This window comes from Carcharhinus amblyrhynchos, chromosome 5 (genome assembly GCF_965287045.1).
Source record: "Carcharhinus amblyrhynchos chromosome 5, sCarAmb.v2.hapA, whole genome shotgun sequence".
Taxonomy (NCBI): domain Eukaryota; kingdom Metazoa; phylum Chordata; class Chondrichthyes; order Carcharhiniformes; family Carcharhinidae; genus Carcharhinus; species Carcharhinus amblyrhynchos.
In genome coordinates, this window is record NC_137328.1 from 55,145,116 (window position 1) to 55,166,280 (window position 21,165).

General features: G+C 41.9%; 1 protein-coding gene across 3 annotated transcripts in view; it reads left to right on the forward strand.

The window, feature by feature from the left end:
* The first annotated feature begins 1,659 nt into the window (after positions 1 to 1,659).
* Positions 1,660 to 21,165, forward strand: part of LOC145343046 (terminal uridylyltransferase 7-like) — an 87,710-nt gene continuing 68,204 nt past the window's right edge. For 2 of the 3 annotated variants that reach the window (XM_080188821.1, XM_080188822.1), the window contains exons 1-2: positions 1,661 to 1,781; positions 13,570 to 14,100. In XM_080188821.1, the coding sequence (XP_080044947.1) occupies positions 13,593 to 14,100 (508 nt within the window). In that variant the 5' untranslated portion in view covers positions 1,661 to 1,781; positions 13,570 to 13,592. Of the gene's footprint in view, positions 1,782 to 13,569; positions 14,101 to 21,165 lie in introns of all 3 variants that reach the window. The other variant, XM_080188823.1, reaches the window with a different exon arrangement.

Here is a 21,165-nt window from a genome sequence, read left to right on the forward strand (position 1 = left end):
GCTACCTATCATCGTACATCATCCTTTCATTGTGCATAGCCCCACCTCGTGTGTAGCTCTACCCCCACTTAGATCCAACCCTCTTGGCATACTTACAGTGCCCAACCAGGCATTGGCAGAATGTGAGGTGAGCAATGCCAGGATACTAGGTGGGCACTGCCTCCAAATGCCCAATGGGCACTGTCCCTGACCACTTGAAGGCTTCAATGGCCTCCGGTCCATGTGTGGCTATGATACCTTGGCTCCGTTACTGCAGAGTAGTAGTGATTCTCACTGGCGTGATGGCTTGCTGGGGAAGTGGGAAAGCATCCAGGAGGGGGGAAGCAGCAGTGTTGGACTTGATAATGGTATGCAGACGCAGGCAGTCTAATTGCAATGAGATGAATCGCTAAGATTCAAGCCAGTAGAAAGGGGTTGGTAAGATAGCGAACCATTTGGTGCTGGGCATGAATCTGATTTTTAGTTTTGCATGCTATTTTCCCAGCTCACCATGCTGATCAACTGGCACAGAGACGTGGTAAGACTGTGCCCCTTGTAAAACTGCAACATCATTTGGAGATAAGTGGCAATCTTGGGAAGGATATTGTGGAGAAGAAAATATTACAACTAAATATGTCTGTGGGAGTTAACATTGACGTCAACCCTACTGGGGAAAAGTTGTAAAGCACTTCGGATCCAATTGCTGGGAACAGAAATGGTGACTTTTTTTTGTTTTTATTTCAATTCAATCAAATCAAGTCCAATTCAGAGTCCCAACAAGTTGAGACATTCCCGATCCAAGCTGATAAGACACGGCTCTCACCTCCTGCCTTGGGCTTGATCTACATGATCCAAGCTGGTTGGAGCAGGCTTAGCTCCTCCTCCAAGGCCTGATCTCATTTGCATCTTAGCCAAAAGGCTGAGATGCCGCTTTAAAAAATTGCTTCAAATGAAGCTAAAATATAACCTAATGACTTCAACTAAGCACAGCATGTCGATACTACACTTGATCTTAGCCAAAAGACCATTGGGTAGGATGGGAACAGCATTGAGAAAAAGCAGCAATGGATGCCTGTGTGAATGAGGCGGCTCCTGTCTGTGGCTATTCCTTTAAAAGAATTTTTTTTTAATATTACGCATTCAGGCGAAAAGGAAGACTCACTTTACTACTCTGAAATATTTCAAGCTCTTGGAATTAGGACCTCAGTCACGGCCAGCTGTCCAGCACTGCAGATGCTGGAATCTGAAACAAAAACAATAAATGCTGGAGGAACTCAGCAGGTCTGACAACATCTGTGCAATATTCCCTCTCCACAAATGTTATCAGACGTGCTGAGTTTCTCCAACATTTTCTGTTTTTGTTTCATTTCATCAAATCCTGGAATGGAACTAAAATCTTCTGATTCAAGAGCCAGTGATCCAAAACCAACTAATCCAAGATGAACTTGAGATGCAAAAACCAACGCCCAACAAAATATTAACGCAGCACCTTCAAACAAAAACTATCCATTGTCACTGAGGAGTGGGGATAGATGAGAATCTTTCCAGTCCAGTTGCTTTGGCGTGTGTTTCAGAGATTCTTGCAGTTTGGTTGGTGGCCTGCAGGGACAGTTATTGTGGAGGTTGTGACTGGAGGAAGCTGTTCTCTGGAGACTGTGCGGTGGTTTTGTGTCTGACTTTCTGTTTGTCTGAGGGGAATGCGCAGCAGCAGCAGGAAGGAGGAAGGAAAGGAGGAAGGAAGGAAGGAGGGCGGGCGGCAAGAGGCAGCAACAGTGGCGAGGAGCCAGGGACAGGAGCCACAGGTTAGTCTCCCTCTCCCCTCACTCCTCGGGTGTCCCTCCAGCCGCGGAGAAAGCGGCGTCTTGTGCAGAGAGAAGCGGCGGAGAGGGGCAGGGGGAGGCTGCTGGAAAGTCTCGGCCGCCTCGGTAACGGTTGTTGTGAGCGGCTAGGCCCCGGACCCTGTGCTGTGGCCTCCCACACACACGCACATTTACAATATCGCCCCCCCCCCCCCCCAACACACAAGTTGATGCCCCCCCAAAAAAGCTGAACTTGAAATGATGCAGTTTAAGGGGTGCACAACATGATGTGGAGCTTGTTTTGACTTTTGGATGAAGCCACAAGCCCGGAGGGTGGGTTGACAGTGGGGGTGAGTGCTGAAGTTACGGGGCTGACAGGTCAGCTTCCCTCCCAGTATTATTGCCCCATTCCTAAAACCTGATCTTCAGTAAAACAAGGAGCAGGAAGATCTCAGCACATTTCCACATCTTATTTGTTTGTTTCGACTGATTTTGTAGAAGTATTGTAAGTTACCGTTCATAGATTAGATACAGGATGGCTGGATTACCGTGTTTCTTACTGTTTATTTTAGTTTTCGCCAGTTGTGTCTGCTAATCGTTCAGTGGCGCAATTCCTCAAGTACTTTGGCCGTGTGCCTTATAGTCTGCTGATAATCAAGCTATTTGACTGCTGAGTGCATCACATCTGAACCTAATTCTGCCTCAATCAGTGTCCACACAAAGATGATTTCTGATAGATCTCATTGCCTAATTATTAGGGGACCAAACTCTGTTAGATTCCTTTCCTGCTTCCTGAAGACGATGGAAGAAATTTAGCAATTATACAGGTTTTAAAAATTTGTTTATATAGTGTGGACATTGCTGGCTAGGCCGCATTTACTGTATTTCCCTACCTGGCCTTGAGAAGGTGATTGTGAATCACTTTCTTGCACCACTGCAGTTCATGTAAATTCAGCCATAGTGTTAAGGAGTTCCAAGATTTTGAACATAAGAAATAGGAGCAGGAGTAGGTCTTTCATTCGCTCGAGCCTGCTCTTCTGTTCAGTAAAGTCAAGGCTGATCTGATCACGGCCTCAACTCCACTTTCCTGTCGACCTGACATAACGTTTGACCCCCTTCTAATTATAAATCAGGTCGCTCATGCTTGAATAAATTCATTGATCCAATCTGCACTACAGTCTGAGATAGAGAATTCCAAAGATTAACAATCCCTAAGAGAAGCCATTGCTGTTCATCTCTGTCTTAAACGGGAGATCCTTCATTCTGCAACTGCACTTCGAAGCTTTAGATTTCACCCATAAAGGGAAACATCCTCTCAGCATCTACCCTGTCAAACCCCTCAATCTTATACTTTTCAGTAAGATCACCTCTCGTTCTTCTAAAGTGCAATGACTATAGGCCCAATCTGCTCAACTTTTCTTCGGAAGAGAACCTTTTCATCCTAGGAACTAATCTATCAAACTCTGTTTAACTGCCTCTTATACAAGTATATCCCTCTTTAAATAAGGAGATCAAAACTGAATGCAGCATTCAAGGTGTGATCCTAGCAATGCCGTGTGCAGCTCCAACAAGACTTCCCTCCTTTCTCGAATAGATGTGTTACATTTGTGGTTTTTCAGTCTGCTGGGACCTTTCCAGGATCTTGGAAGTTTTTGAAGATTACAGCCAGTGCCCCCACTATGCCTACAAACATTTGTTCCACGGCCTTGGCATGAAGGCCATCAAGCCCAGAGGATGGTCAGTCTTTAGTTACATTAGTTTTCCTAGTACGTGTTCCCTAGTGAAAATGATTGTTTCAGGTTCCTCCCTTTTTTTGTTCCTTGATTTTTTGCTATTCTTTGGATGCTTTTATTGTCATCTATCATGAAGGTTGCTGTACAATATTTGTTCAAAGTCTCTGCCATTTCTTTGTTGTTAAATATTAATTCCATACAAATTCCCCAGACTTTTCCTCTCGGGAGCCAATGTTTCCGTTAGTGAATCTCTTCCTTTTTACAGACTTGTGGAAGCTTCTAGGGTCTGTCTTTATAACTTTTGCAAGTTTACTTCCATAGTAATTTCTTCCTTTGGTGATGGAAAGCATATTAAATTCAGTGGGAGGTTCACCTGCCACCTACGTGTACCCACCCCTGTCTGCTATGCTCCCACCATAATTATACCAGCTGCGAGTGTTGCAGTAGCAGCCTGGCTGACAGTGGGCCAAGTGAGACTTGGCGGCAGCATCCTGAATACCACTCATATTGCTATTGCATAATAGCAGCTGAAAGTAGCTGTCTTAGATCCGCTCCTAAGTTTGTGTGATGTATGGCGTAAAATGATGTGATCAGGGTAGTCTTTGATGAGCCTTATTTCATAATCAAGTTTGAATGGTGTGCAGATAGCTTCTTGGACCCTATTTAAGCAATTGCTGATGAGGCCACTGTTATAGTTTGTGGAATTGTAAGAATTCCAACAAGTACATTGGCCAGGCTTGCCGTAGACTATGATAGAAACCCACCTGGCAGATTTCTCAACTGTTATTTCAAGGAAAGGAAGCTCATTTCACTGCTTCATTTCAGGGGTGAATTTCAACACAGGATGGAACCAATTAAGATGTGTAAGGAAATCATTACCTGTGGCTGCAGTTTTAAATATAACAAACATGTCATCCATATTGGAAATATGTAAGGGTTAGGAGGTTAGGTGTAACTTCAGTGAAGACATGTTTCTCATGGAACCTAACAAAGATGTTTGCAAGAGCTCTGCCTAGAGGAGATCCCATTTGGGCATTCATTGTGTTGCTAAAACTGAAATCAACTACACAAGCTGCTGAGTTCATAAGTTTGATGCATTCTGGCTTACACAATGGTGTCAGGACTTGATCATCATGATATAGTGCTGCAGTGCAATATCTGTGGCTTCCTTAAGCGGATCATGGTGAATAAGCTAGCAGTGTCAAATGAGCATGTGGACACACCATTCCTATTGAAACGCAAGTCCTGTATGGTCTTTGCAAGACTTTGTTCTTTGCAGACAGAAAGAACATATACACATGCTGTGTTTGTTTCAGGTAAACTAAATAAGTGACACCATTTGCTGGTTCATTCCTCAGGACAATGCCTTGAATAATTGGAGCCAGGCTGCATGTTTTAAATTCCAAACTATCCTTGGCAGTTAAGTGTCAGTTACCATCTACTGATGTGTTCTCCATGGCATGCCTCCACCATTCAGAATCCCCTATCGACATTTTCTTCTGAAACAGTATAAATTTGTTCATTTTCCTTGTACTGCATTCTTGCATATGTCCTAATGAGTGCAAGACAGAAAGCTTCAATTTTTTTTAAATTCCTAATTTTCAGAAGTACTATAGGAGGGATTTTGGGTTTGGAAGATGCTGTCAAAGAAACTTTGGTGAATCACTGCATTGTTGTGGATAGTACACGCTGCTGCCACTCTGACCTGGTGGTGGAGGAAGTGAATGTTCATGGTAATATATGGCAGGTTGATCAAACGTGCCGATTTGTCTTGGATAATGCCGAGCTTCTTGAGTGTTTTTGGGGCTGCATTCATCCAGGCAACTTGGGAGTAGTCCGTCACGTTCTTAATTTGTGTTTTGTAGATGGTGGACAGGTTTTGGTAAGTCAGCGAGTAATATACTCATTGCCGAATTTCCAACAACTGACCTTTTCTAGTCACACAATTTGTGTGTAGTCCAGTTAATATTTTGGTCAGTAGGCCCTCAGAATGTTGATGTTGAGGAATTAACTGAAGGCAGTGCCATTGAATGCTAAAGGTAGATAGTTGGGTTCCCTCTCTTGTTGGATATGATCATTGCCTTTCACATATGTGATGGGAGCCTGAGGGAAGTGGAAACCAGATAAAAGCACTTGTGGTGAGTCAGCAGGAATTAGAAAGTGAGCATGGGGAGAGTAAGGCAACAATAAAAATCAACAAGTGACTTCCGAGAACAGCGGATATGTGAAGAATCTGAGATGAGCGCATAGTCAAAGGAGTTCAAGGACAGAGTAGAATGAACATGAGCATCAAGGAAAGGGGATAAAAAAGCCTCAAGGTCAGCACAAGACAGGGTGCTGAATGGTGAGGCTAAGTCTTTGATAAATCCTTAGTTTACTTCTGTTAACTTTAGATAGTTTAATAAGAGACACAGGAGCAGTCTTCAATCTCATGGAATGCATACCTGTAATATGTGGAAACTCAGCATGTTGCTCCTACCTTGGATAGCTACAGGTGCAGAGGCATCGTCAGCTGAAGCAGTTTGAATTCCAGGTTCCTAAGTTCAAGTGGCAGCTGGCATCACTGTGCTGCATCTGCAAGGCCAAGAGCTAGATAGATAGCACATTCTGGATGTAGTGACCACACATTAAGGATATGCTGGCCAGGAGGGAATGGGTGATCACCAGACAATTAAGGAAGAAAAAGCAGATAGTGCAGGTGTGAGTGCATCTAACTCCCCAACTAGTACTCAGTTCTGTGCAAGTGATGGTTCCTCAAATGTGTGCAGCCAGAGCAATAACCTACACTGGGAGGATGCAGGGCACAACTTCAAAATTTACAGATGACACAAAACTTGGACGTATTGTGGACTGAGCGGATATTTATCCAGTGTGTAGTTCTTTCACATCTTGGGTTTGATCCCCAATTTGTGCCAATTTAGTTGAACAAAGGTAAAAGACTGCAGATGCTGGAAATCTGAAATAAAATTAGAGAATGCTGGAAATACTCAGGAGATTGCATAGCATTTGCCAGAATCAAACAAAGCTGAACAATTTTTAAGGCACTCATTGAAGGAGTTTTTAGTTACGTGAAATACTTCTATATTTTAGTTTGGTGTCTTAAGTTGAGAATGAAGTATCTCGTGAATTGGTAACACCCAAATCCTCCAGTAATGAGTAAAGTTCTTGTTGAATGGCAGGATCACATTCTTTTTCAAGAGGATATAGCCAGGCTGATGGAATGGATAGACACGGGGCAGATCAAATTTAATGCAGAGAAGTGTGAAATGACATATTTTGGTAGGAAGAACAAGATAAGGCAATATAAAATAAAGGATACAATTCTAAAACGTGCAGGAGCCGAGGAACCTGGGTGTAAATGTACACAAATCGTTAAAAGTAATACACAAGCTTGAGTAAGTGGTTAATAAGGTATGCAGGATCTTGGGTTTTATAAATAGAGGCATCAAGTACAAAAGCAAAAAAAGTTATGAATCCTTTATAAAACTGGTCAGACTGGAAAACTCTGTCCAATTGTGGGCACCGCACCCTAGGAAGGCTCTGATACCATTAGAGAGATCATAGAAATGATATTTAAGAATGGTTCTGGGAATTAGGGACTTCAGTTACATAGATTTGTGAAGCTGGAGCTGCTTTTCTCCGTAGAGAATAGAATGTTAAGAGGAGATGTGATAGAGGTGTTCAAAATCAACGGGAGTCTGGACTGAGATGGGGAATTGTTCCCATTGGAACAAATGGATCAAGAACTACAGAGCACCAATTTAAGCCAGATGAAGTAGAGGTGACATGAGGAAAATCTTTTTTACACAGCAAGTGGTTAGATCAACTGCTTGAGTGTGTGGTGAGAATAGATAGAACCTTAGCTTTTAAAAAGGAATTGGATAATTATCTGAGGAACTATTTGCAGACCTATGGGAAAGAGGCAGGAGAGGAGCTCCAGCTGGGTTGCGCTAGGACAGAGCCAGCAGATCATGACGGTCTGAATGACATCCTCCTGTATAGTAACTATTGTATGATTCTATGGATGTTTTTTGCCCAAGCTGAATTTTGTGCAGGTTTTGCTACATGTGAGCAAATACTGCTTTGTTATTTGAGGAGTTGTAAATGGAACTGAATATTGTGCAATCATCAGACCTTATGGTTGAGGGGTGAAGGAGCTGAAGCTACTTGTCTTAGGACACTACCCTGATGAATGCTGTGCTGGGACTGAGATCATTTGCCTTCAACTTCCATCTTTCTTTGTGTTAGGTATAACTTTAGCCAGTAGGGAATTATTTCCACTGGTCTTCAATTTGACTAGGGCTCCTTGGTGCACACTCAGTCAAATGCTTTCACGTCAGATCTGGACCAGCTCTTTTTGACCAAGGCTGTAATAGGGCATTAAGCTGAGTGGCCCATTAAAAGTTGAGATTAAATAAATCGAGCTTTAAGTAAGCATTGAGGTGAGACGGGGGGAATAGGAAAAAAGGACAAGGTCGGTGTTAAGGTGGAAGCCAGGAGACATGTACTATCATGTCTTTTGTCATTTAATCTCTCTTGTCTTCTACTATATTGTTGATCTTTCCTCTTGTTCTCTCCACTAATCCCTCACCCCAACCAATTATCTCCCTGTACTTCCTTAAAACCTGTTTAGCTTTGTTTGACTCTGATGTGGAGATGCCAGCGTTGGACTGGGGTAGGCATACTAAGAAGTCTCACAACAGGTTAAAGCCCAACAGATTTACTTGGTAGCGTGAGCTTTTGGAGCAGCACTCCAAAAGCTCGTGCTACCAAATAAACCTGTTGGATTTTAACCTGGTGCTATGAGACTTCTTATTGTTTGACTCTGACCGATGCTGTCCAAGCTGTTGAGTATTTCCAGCATTCTCTGATTCCATTTCAAGCTTCCACCATCTACAGTAATTTATTTTTGTTCAAATAAATAACCATTATTAATTTATTAGTATTGTTTTCATGAAAAACTGCAGCAGGCGACTGTGCAGAGGGACCTCGGGGTCCTTGTGCATGAGTCGCAAAAACCCAGCCTGCAGGTGCAGCAGGTGGTCAGGAAGGCGAATGGGATGCTGGCCTTCATAGCGAGGGGGATTGAATATAAAAGTAGGGAGGTCTTGCTGCAGCTGTATAGGGCATTGGTGAGGCCGCAGCTGGAGTACTGTGTGCAGTTTTGGGCGCCGCACTTACGCAAGGATATTTTGGCCTTGGAGGGAGTGCAGAGGAGGTTTACTAGGCTGATGCCGGAGTTGAGGGGGTTGAGCTATGAGAAGAGGCTGAATAAACTAGGCTTGTACTCGTTAGAGGTTAGAAGAATGAGGGGAGATCTCATTGAGACATATATGATGATGAATGGGATGGATAGGATAGAGGTGGAGAGACTCTTCCCGCTCAGAAAGGACAGTAGGACTAGGGGGCACAGCCTCAAGATAAAGGGGGGGCAGTTTAGAACGGAGTTGAGGAGGAACTTCTTCACTCAAAGGGTGGTGAATCTCTGGAATTCTCTGCCCGTTGAAGTGGTGGAGGCTGCCTCGCTAAATATTTTTAAGACGCAGGTTGATGGGTTTTTGATAAGCGAGGGGATTAAGGGTTATGGGGAGAGGGCGGGAAAGTGGAACTGAGCCACGACAGATCAGCCATGATCTTATTGAATGGCGGGGCAGGCTCGAAGGGCCAGATGGCCTACTCCTGCTCCTATTTCTTATGTTCTTATGAATATTTTCATAATATTTATTAGTGTCACAAGTAGGCTTACATTAACTGCAATGCAGTTTAATGTGAAAGTCCCCTGGTCGCCACACTTTGGCGTCTGTTTGGGTACACCAAGGGAAAATTTAGCATGGCCAATGCACCTAACCAGCATGTCTTTCAGACTGCTGGTGGAAACCCATGCAGACAAGGGGAGAACATGCAAACTCCTCACAGACAGAGACCCAAGCCGGGAATCAAACCTGGGTTCCAACATAGACTGGGGATCAAATCCAAGATGTTACAGTCTTTGCGAACTATTCACTGGATACATTTATTGACTCAACTAAGGAATTTTTATTCATGGGTTTCAGTTTTGGCATCTTAAGTTGATAGTGGAGTAGGTCATGAAATGTTAACATCCAAATCCTCCAGTAATGAGTAAAGTTCTTGTTGAATGGCAATATCACATTCATTACTAAAATAAATTCTACAAATTTTCTTTTACCATGTCAGTCTGAAGAGCTGATTCTGAACAATACTGCAATGTGTGATTGTAAAATTATTAAAAAATAATCTAATCAAAGATTCTGTGTTGAAATGATAAAGCATAGGAACAAATCACATTAGTTTCAAAGTCTGTCCACCCTTTCCCAGTAGTACTGTGGGCGTATCTACACCATATGGACTTCAGTAGTTCAAGAAGGTGATTCACCATTTTTCAAGGGCAATTAGTGATGAGCAAGCTGGCTTTCCCAGCAACAACTGCACCCAAGAATGAATATGAAAAGAATGACACCATGGAGTTAATAGTATTGGAAATAGATAAGCTTCTTGAGGGTACATTGTGGGATGAAATTGGTACTCACTTGGACTGATTGATTTAATTAAAGATTGGAAGAAGTTGGAACTATGTTCCTGCCAATAGTATTCTAAAGAAAAATGCTAAAATGTGAATTTTGCTGCAAGTGTCACATTTTTCATTTTATCCACTAGGTTGTCCCTTCTATTAGGCTTCTATTTTTTTTCCTAGCATTCCTGAATACTGGGGTAAAGCTCTGTGTGTACCTGACCTTCTCCAAAGAGCATTTGTTAATTTCTGAGCCTGGACAACAGCAAATTTACTTTCTTTCCAAGGGATGCTAGGACCACAAGTGAGATCAAATCAATCAGCACAGATAGTCAAAAAACTGAACTTGGGACTCTTCAGGCCCATGTGGTTCATTGCTAAAATAATAGATTTTAATTACATTGTATCTTTAACATCACAACGTGCAAAGGTCAAGCAATAGCAGATAAATAATTAAGGGAGGTGAGCAAAGATGTGATCGTTAGCAGTATTTGAAGGGGAGGGCTTTAGGGAAGCAGCTCCAAGCGGTGCAGCCAAAGGCCTGAGTGCTACTCACAAAGAAGCTCTTGGGAAGGAAATGTGGATAGGAGTCCTGAAGAATAATGGAGAGCACAAGCTGACACACAAGACAGCAACAGGTCACAAATAATGTGGGATGGCATATCTATGAGGAGTATGAATTCAATGTGACCTGCAATTAGGAGCCAATGGGTGCTGGCCAGAAAAACAATGATAAAAAGCAGGATGTTAGTGGGGAAGTTTTGAACATGTGTTGGAGCTCAAGCTTGGCAGGGAGTGATTGGGTGGGTCAGCCATGCTGAATTGCCCCTTAGTATGTCAAAGGAGTTGAGGCTGGGAACATCTAATGTATAGATGAGGGTTCCAGTGGCAGTGCGGGGTGGGTAAGGGAGGAGATGTATATTGTTATAGAGCTGGATTTGGTTGCTCTCATTGAAGATTAGGGTATGGGATTTGAAACTCTAGTTCATGGTCATGGAGGGCACAGAGGTTGTATATTGTTAGATTTGGGAGTGATTAGCCAAGGAAGGAAAGAGAATTGGTGACCTCAAGTAAAGAAGTTTTGGCCAGGGCAGAACAAGTTTAGACTTCTTCAAAAACAGGATTATCACAGTTTAATAGAAAGACTTGTCTTCAACACTCATCCACAAGGAAGAATGCACAAAGCAAGCTGTGTATTTAAATAGTGTCATGTGCTAATGTTCAAACAAAGTCAAAGGACACACTGTTTTAGAAGCACAGAAAAATTATACCATGTAACGCACAATTTAGTCATGCTGAAGTGTAGCTGAATCAGTACGCTCTTAAAGTCAAGACGGTTTAATGGCTTTTAGTAAACACCTGGATTATCTGCATCAAGATTGGCTAGATCTATCAAAACTACTCTTTGGTTAAATAAAAGGTAGCCTTTAATTTGTTTGGACTGGATAAACTTTTTAGGGCCTGACTGTTAACATTGGTCCCATTATTTGTTTCATCATCACAATGGAATAATTGTGTTTGTGAAGTTAAGATCAAATCTTGTACATGTAACCTCTCCAGCCCAGAATGCTTGGAACAAGGTATTTCTTGATTTTGGAATTTTCTGGTTTATAGAATAATATTAGAATGCCTAACCAAAAATATGTGAACCACATACAAATACCTGAGATACAAAACATGTCCAAATAAGTATTAAGACATGAACATTTTCAAATCCATTCATTTGAAATAGGAGTGATTCACTAATGCATAGGGATCCTGAAAAAATTGAACATTGTCAACAATTAAGCAATGCAACCCTTTATAACTATTCTCTGAGGCTTGTAAATCTCAATGACTTGATTTTGATTTGCTTTGATTTATTGTTGTCAAGTATTAGCATACAGTGAAAAGTATTGTTTCTTGCGTGTTATACAGACAAGGCATACTGTTCATAGAGAAGGGAAGGAGAGAGTGCAGAATGTAGTGTTACAGTCATAGCTAGGGTGTAGAGAAAGATCAACTTAATGCAAGCTAGGTCCATTCAAAGGTATGCTGGTAGCAGGGAAGAAGCTGTTATTGAGTTGGCTGATACATGACCTCACTCTTTTGTATCTTTTTCCTCACAGAAGAAGGTAGAAGAGAGAATGTTCGAGGTGTATAGGATCTTTAGTTATGCTGGTTGCTTTGCCAAGGCAGCGGGAAGTGTAGACAGAGTCAATGGATGAGAGGCTGGTTTGCATATGGATTGGGCTACATTCACGACCTTTTGTAGTTTCTTGCAGTCTTGGGCAGGGCAGGAGCCATATCAAGCTGTGATACAACTAGAAACTGTCCACCCCTTGCTATTTTGAAGCATCACTTTAATGGTCCCAGAGTTGAGGACCAGAGAAATTAGGAATCCAACTACAGAAGTCTCTAAAAGCTAATGAGTGAAATGGTACATAAAATAAAAACTAATGGAATATTGACCTTTATCACAAAGGGATTGGAATACTATGATCAATTCTGAACACTGCACTTCAGGGAGGATCTATTGTTCTTGGAGGGAGTGCAACAGAAATTCACCAGAGTGATACTGGGTGATCAGGGGTCAGTCAGGACCCCAGGAGTCCATCAGGATATGAATTATTTTGTTGGGTATAGAAAGTTAAGGGGTGATCTACATGAGGTGTTAAAGGTGTTGATGGGGTAAAAAGAAATTATGTCCTCTGGTGGGGAAGTCCAGATCGAGAGTGCATAAACTTAAACTTAGATCTAGGCCATCAGTGTAATACCGTTAAAGGAATCCAGCACTTCCTTTCCAAAAAGCTGTTGAGATTCTGTTAATTGAAAAATTCAAAAGAGAGATTGCTAAATTTCTGTTAGGCAAGGGCTCAAAGGATTATGTAACTAAGGCAACTAGACTGCGTTAAGATATAGAACAGCCTTGGTATAATTGAATGGAGGAACAGGCTTGAGGGATTGAATGATCTACTCCCTTTTCTGTGTTCAAAGTATATTACAAAAATTTAGTTAATTCTGTTTTCTCTGTATCTATTAAGGGGAAACATCTTGGGCTGATCATTTTAAATAGTCAAAAAACTTTGTTCTATGCATGGTGTCAGATTTTGGTTAGGATTGGTGATAGCATAGACAAATTTCCATCCATTGTTTTCTGGAAAGAGTAAGAAGTCTCACAACACCAGGTTAAAGTCCAATGGGTTTATTTGGTATCACCTGTTGGACTTTAACCTGGTGTTGTGAGACTTCTTACTGTGCCTACCCCAGTCCAATGCTGGCATCTCCACATCATGGCTTCTCTAGAAAAAACATGCATGGTGGGCATCAGGTGAGTAAAAAATTGAATTCGGCTGTGGTAATTCCCATAGTTAAAAAATCTGCTAACACTTACTATACATGTTCACATGTAAAGAATGACCATGTAAACAAGCTGAAAAAGGATGGCCTGCATTGCACCAGGTTTCAGCAGTGTGAGGAGTAGTAAGAAATTTTAAAAATGCATATTTTACAGAAAGATCAAAATTAATATTTTTGTTTACAATTACAGATTCCTGTATTGAGTGAACCGAAATGGAGGAAAGGACAAGTTTTTCCAGAAGGAGTAAAGAGGTGGCCATTAACAAGGAAGAAACTAACTCTTGGAAGAGCCAAGAAAATCACTTTGCACCTGGAAGCTATTCGAAAGGTTTTAATAAAAGAACAGAAATCCCAAAGCAAAGGGAACTGCAAGATATTTATGGTACTAGCCCAAGGAAAGGCACTCAGCTGATCATGAACAGTCCAAATGCACTCATAAAAACAGGTTACAACACAGGGGCACGATCCAATGATGGACGCAGGGAAAAAGGTAGAAAATGGTTCTCTGGTGAGAAGCAGGGTTCTCCAGTTCAGAATACAGAGAGGAAATGGAGGGACAATGCTTTTGAGTTGAAGTATAAATCTCCAACAAAGGACCTTGAGTACAATAAAACAGAACAGAATTACAAGACTCAAGGTAGCGGTGATAAAGTCAGGAATGCTAGAAAACAGCTTCACAAAGAATATGTAAATGATGAAATATCTGGAAAGCAAACAGAAGGTATGTTTCTTTTTTAGATCACTTATTTTAATGATTTTGTCCTTTACAGTAGTACCCACTCCTTCCCTCTCAATTCATGTTCAGTAGCCTTGGTTTCCAGAATTTGAAAATGATACTATCATTGAATCCTTCCTTTGAACCCTATTGAATAACTCTGATGAAGAGGTCACCAAAGATTTAACAACGTGCCCAATTCCAGTCATGCAAAAGTAAAGTTTATTTATTAGTCACAAATAAGGCTTACATTAACACTACAATGAAGTTACTGTGAAATTCCCTGAGTCGCCACAGCCTGGCACCTGTTCAGGTCGATGCACCTAACTGGCATATCTTCCAGATTCTGGGAGGGAACCGGAGCACCCAGAGGAAACCACACAGACAGTGACCTAAGCCACGAATCGAACCTGGGTCCCTGGCGCTTTGAGGCAGCAGTGCTAACCGCTGTGCTACCATGCTGCAAGTGGTGAGCTTTGTGATGAGCAGAGCCTTGACAAGGGATCATCGGGAATCGAAACGTCAGCTCTTTTCTCTCCTTACAGATGCTGCCAGACCTGCTGAGATTTTCCAGCATTTTCTCTTTTGGTTCCACCTAGGACTTTTCCCACTAACCCCACATATTTACTCCAGTAATCCCGCTAACCTATGCATCCTGAGACACTAAGTGGCAATTTAGCATGGCCAATGCACCTAACAGACTGTGGGACAAAACCACAGCACGCAAAGGAAACCCATGCAGACATGGGGAGAACGTGCAAACTCCACACAGACAGCGAACCAAGCCGAGAATTGAACCCAGGTCCCTGGAGTTGTGAGGCAGCAGTGCTAACCACTGTGCCACTGTAATTTCATATGTTAAAAAATCTGAAATCAAAACTCCAAAAATCTTATTGTTGGCAATATGCAATATCCGCATCTGAATGGAAATACAAATTAATACTTCATAATTGACCCAAATGTTCCATGCAGCTATATGCCTACAAAAGCAAAAACTTTCACACAGTTCCTCTAGATTTCATTTTCAGAGAGCCATGTTTCCCAGTGTTGATGGATTTCCTTACTTAACATTATGATTAAAAACTAACAACTAATTGATTTGGTACCGTATATTATCTTGTATTTAAAGAAAACTTGAACATTACAATGGAAGATGGGAGGAATTCAACTGCAAATCTCCCAAAAATTTATTTCATTAGAATCCATGGAATCTGCAGAAGGAGGCCATTTAGCCCATCTAGTCTGCTCCAAAAAAGCATCTTATCCAGCCCACCCCCTGCCCTATCTCTGTAACCCTGGTTAATCTACGAAATTTGCAGATCTTTGGACTGGTCATTTCAACCTATGTCTGTCACCATAACAGATTGTGTGGTCACGTACCTCATTGCGGATGTTTGTGATGCTTTTCTGTGTACAAATTGGCGAACACGCTGCTTCAAAAATATGTTGTTGACTGAAGTTTTTTGGGAAGTCATGAAATGGGCTGTATAAATGCAAGTTATTTCTAGTTTTAGAGAAGTAAGTGGTAAAGCACCACTCTTCCTGGGAAATCCACCAGTTCAGTGCAGTATATAATTAGCAGTAAGTGTTTGCACAAAGCAGGCATACTTGTAGTTTGATAACTGAAAGTGGACCCCATAATGCCATAGCTAAACTACAGTCAGAGTAAGATTTTGGAGTGTGTCATAACCCCAAGGGAGCAACTGAAAGTCAAAATGTGCTATACAGATAGATTTGTAATATGCAAAGGTCAGACTAGTTGATGACTTCCAGCACAACAGCAACAAGCTATTCCAAAATCCCTGGCTCTTGTGAGGCAGCCTCCCAGTAATGCAAATGATGCCAATCTCCATGATTGGGCCATCTCAAATTGATGGGTGAGAATACTGTGTTGCCCCAGTATATTTGGACTTCTGAAATATTAAGGTTATTCAAATGCTCACAACAATCACCAGCTGGCCTGGTTCCTGACTGCAAGAATTGTATTATATAGACAGTAAATGTCTTAATAGCTTGACCTTTGGCCCATGTGATCTGGACTGGTTTAATCATCTGAGGGGTATGGAGAGGAAGTTTTTAAAATATTCTTATTAAAGATTTTCCCTCACTTTTACAGAAGCAAGCCCTCAAGGATTGATACAATATAGCATAATAATCTTCCCACATATGCAGACAGACAAGTTTAGAATATCAATTAGAATTCATTCTACCGATAAGTGAAAGGACATTACACAGAGTAGGGAATAACAGGATAAAGCCATGAGCACACTGCATAATGATGCACAACTTTGCTCATAGGATAACAAGGACCTAGATACAAAGCATTAGGAACTCCCTATGGAGTCAAACACAACCAATCGGAGCCTAAAACAGTGCTCCCAATCCTCCAAACAATGAAAGGATACTACAGAAAGAGGGATATAATCCCAAACCCAGGATGCAGCATTACAATGTACACTCTCACACACGGGATAAGAGGAGCAGAACTATATAGTTTCACAGGTAGAGTGTAGATAACGATCACACGATTAACAGGATACCTCCCACCAGGGAGATCCAAACTTAAAATACAATCTGCACATCTTCTAAGTATGTATTTTCAGAATAGCTACTACTCTTGCCTAAACAGCCAGAAAAAGTAAGGGATATTGACACAGAAAAGAAGGGCCAATAAGCCAAGGATTCTCACGCCACGCTTGGGCTCACCACAAAATAAGTCTCGCTCATCTTCAGCCACGCCAGAGATGCCATTCGAACCCCACCATCAGCTGGGAAATTTAACCCATTGTGCACCAAGGAGACCCCCACTAACTGGAAGAGCTACATAACCTCGTAGGAGAAACTCAGACAATGCAGAGCTCAGGTATCTGGGTTCACACTCAGGTCCCATAAACAGCAGAATAATTACCTCCCCCTCCCCAAAGGAGAACCTAAACCTTGAGGAAGAGTTGTCTGGCAGTTCCCAAAAGGGACATTTCTGGGAGGACAGCCTACTCCCTCATTTAGTATATTCTCCACAGGGTCCGGGAGTAGGTAATCAAAGTAACTAGTGCTCTAACCTACCCAGCCAAGATAAACGTGGAACAGTGACACAACTAACAGAAGGCTGACAAGCCAGGACTATTCACGCCACCCTGGAGTTTCAAACAAATTTACCCTATCATCAGTCACATGAGATGCTACTTAGACCCTGTCACTCCAGAATTCCACCCATTTTTCCCCATGAAGGAAATCTTCATGGCAGGAGGAGTTGTTGTCCAGGTATCTACAGTCAGGATATCTCAGGGGAGGACAAGCATCTTCTCCCAGCAGGATGATGTGCTTACCATATTTTCCAAGAGTCAAACTACCAAGTAGTCATTGTCACAACCCAGGAGCCAAGGAGGATATAAGAAACCAACCCAAAAAATGCCAAACAACCATGTTTGGGTATGCACCAGGAAACATTTGGCCCAACTCCAGCTATGCCGGATGTTCCAACAGCAATAAAACCCAGTCTTTTCCAGGATATATGATCTGTCTGTACCTCTTTAACCTCAAATTAACAGAAAATGACAAAAGAAAAACACATCATTTGTTCTACAATAAGGACTTAAGACCATGCCCACCCACCTCTTCACCAGACCTCATGCCTACCTCTCTGTTGTAGTGCTACTCATCTGATCCATTATTAAAGTAAAGAATGCCATATAATTTAAACCTTCAGCAACACCTTGGTAGGTGTTGATGTGATCGGCGCAACTCGTGGGCCAAAGGGCCTGTTTGTGCCGTAGCGTTCTATGTTCTATAAATGCCAGGATAATAATATTTTAAAAATTGGATAAATATCCCATAACTCTGGGCAGACCCCTCTCTCCGGCTTGTGCGCATGCATGCACACACGCATGCGCTAGGATGGAACAGCAAAAATAGGAAAACAGTATTACTTGAATAAGTGTAAATTGAGAGGCGGATACTCAACGAGATCTCAGAGTCCTCATGTATGAGACGCTGAAAGTAAGAGAATAGGTACAGCAGGCAGTAAAGAAGGCAAATGGTATATTGGCCAGTATAGCGAGAGGATTTGAGGATAGAGATGGTTTGTTGAAATTGTATAGGATGTTGATGAGGCCACATCTGGAGTATTGCATGCAGTTTTGATATCCTTATCCTGCTATAGAGGGAGCACAGTAAAGGCTGATTCCTGGGATGGCAGGACTCTTGTATGAGGAGAGACTAAGTCAGTTAGGATTATATTCACTGGAGTTTAGAAGAGTGAGAGAAGATCTCATAGAATCTTATAAAATTCCAACAGGGTCAGATAGGGCAGATTCATAAAGAAAGTTCCCAGTGGTGGGGGAGTCCAGAACGAAGGGTCATAGATTGAGGATAATTTTAAAACTGAGGTGAGGAGAAATTTCTTCACCCAGAGGGTGATGAATGTGTGGAATTCACTACTACAGAATGTAGTCGAGGCCAAAACGTTGTCTGATTTCAAGAAGAAATTAGGTATAGTTCTTGGGGCTAAAGGGATCAAGGGATATGGGGTAGGGGCAGAATCAGGGTATTGAATTTGATGATCAGCCATGATCAAAATGAATGGCAGAGCAGGCTCGAAGGGCCAAATGGCCTACTTCTGCTTCTAATTTCTACATGCCTCAGTGCTCGTATATCATACATGCTTGTCAGGATGAAAGACAATTTCATAAAATCAGGATTATAATCACAAGGGGCGTAGTTCAGGATTAATGATGAACTGCAGGATAATATAACTATCCGCTGATCCCTCAACAAACTCTAAAGCTATGTCTTAGGTGCATTGACCATGCTAAATTCTCCCACAGCGTACCCGAACAGGCAGTGGAATGTGGATATTCATTGTAACTTAATTGCAATGTCAGTGTAAGCCTACTTGTGACATCAATAAATAAACTTTAAGGACAAAAGTACTGTATAAAATTCCTCCCCCTATCCCCTAGATAATTCACCAGTTCAGGAAATCAATTAGACCAAGGGTCAACCTATAAAGACATTTATTTTCTACATAATGCAATCTCTAGCCAGTCAAGAACCGGTCCTGTTCCCTTTTTAAGGCAGGCAGAAACTCAGCACCTTCCCAGTCAGTCAATAACACCATTCAGTGGTTCGCTGTACTTTTGGAAAAGAAGGGACATCTTATGTCCAGTCTTATTTCAACTCTTATATTGTTTTAACTCTTTTCCCAATCTGTTAAATGGAAATAATCTATCAATAGGAAGATTACCCAGATCTTTAACTATTTTATAGGTCTCTAACAGATCACTTGTTTGTCTATGTGTTTCTAAAATAAATGGATCAAGATCCTTGAATCGTAGAATCATACAGTGCAGAAGAGGCGCTTCGGCACCGACACGTAAGAAACACCTGACCTCATCCCATTTATCAGCACTTGACCCATACCCTTGAATGATAAGATATGCCAAGTGCTCATCCAGATACTTTTTAAAGAATATAAGGCAACCTGCCTCTACCACCCTCTCAGGCAACACATTCCAGAACGCCACCACTTTCTGGGTAAAAAGTTTTTTCCTCACATCCATCCTAAATCTCCTGTCCCTCACTTTGGACCAATATCCCTTTGTGACTGACTCTTAACTAAGCGAACAGCTGTTCCTCATCCAATCTGTCTATGCCTTTACAATCTTATACACCTCGATCAGGTTTTCCCCTCAGTCTTCTCTACTTCGAAGAAAGCAACCCAAGCCTACCCAATCTCTCTTCATAACTTAAATGTTTTATGCCCGGCAGCATTGTGGTGAATCTCCTCTGCAACTCCTCCAGTGCAATCACACCCTTCCGATCATGTGGCAACCAGAACTGCAGATACTAGCTGTGGCCTCACCAAAGAACTCTAACTTGACTTCTCTTCTTTTAGTAAGCTAGCCTCGACTGATAAAGACAAGCATCTCATGTCTTTTTTTAGCACCCTACTAACATGCCTTTCCACCTTCAGAGATCTATGGATAAACATGCCAAGGTCCCTTTGTTTTGTGGAACTTCTTGGTATCATGCTATTCATTGAATACTTGTCAACCTATTCCTACCAAAGTCTATCACCTCACACTCCAAGTTTTAAATTCCATCTGATACTTAGCTGACCATCTTATCTATATCTTCTTATAGCCCAAAACACTCAGCCTCACTGTTAACTATCCGACCAATCTTTGTGCCATTTGCAAACTTATTAATCCTAACCCCCACATATCTTGTCTATATAAATGATGAATAATTGGCTATGTCACTGGATACTGGCTTCAAGTCACTAAAACAGCCTTCTATTTCCTTCAACTGAACCAATTTTGAATCCACTTTATCAAATTACCCCATGTGCATTTACCTCCTTTATAAGTCTCCCATGTGGCTCCTTATCAAAGGCTTTGCTGAAATCCATATAAACTACATCAACTCCACTACTGTCATGTACACACCTGGTCACCTTGTCAAAAAATTCAATAAAATTTGTTAGGTATGACCTTGCTCTGACAAAGCCATGCTGACTTCCTGATCAAGCCTTGCCTCTCCATGTGGAGATAGATGCTCTCCTTGAGAATTTTCTCCAATAATTTGCCTTCTACTGATACGAGACTCACTGGTCTGTCGTTCCATGGCTTATCTCTACAACCTTTCTTAAATTGCAGAACCACATTAGCTGTTCTCCAGTTGTCTGGCACCTGCCCCATGATGTGGAAATGCCAGCGTTGGACTGGGATAAAGACAGTAAGAAGTCTCTCAATATCAGGTTAAAGTCCAACAGGTTCATTTGTAGCAAACGCCACTAGTCCCCATGGCCAGAGAGGAATTTAAAATTTGGGTCCAAGCCCCTGTAGTCGCCTCCCTTGCCTGCCAAAGCAGTTTGGGACACAATTCATCTGGATTTGAAGATTTGTCCTCTTTTAAGACTGCCAACACCTCCAATACATTCTACTTTCCTATGTCAATTTGCTCAAGAACCTTGTAGTCTCGCTTCCTGAATTCCTTATCTTCATTTTGGGTGAAGATAGATGTGAAGTATTTATTCAGTACTTGACTGATGCCTTCTGCCTCCACCCGCAG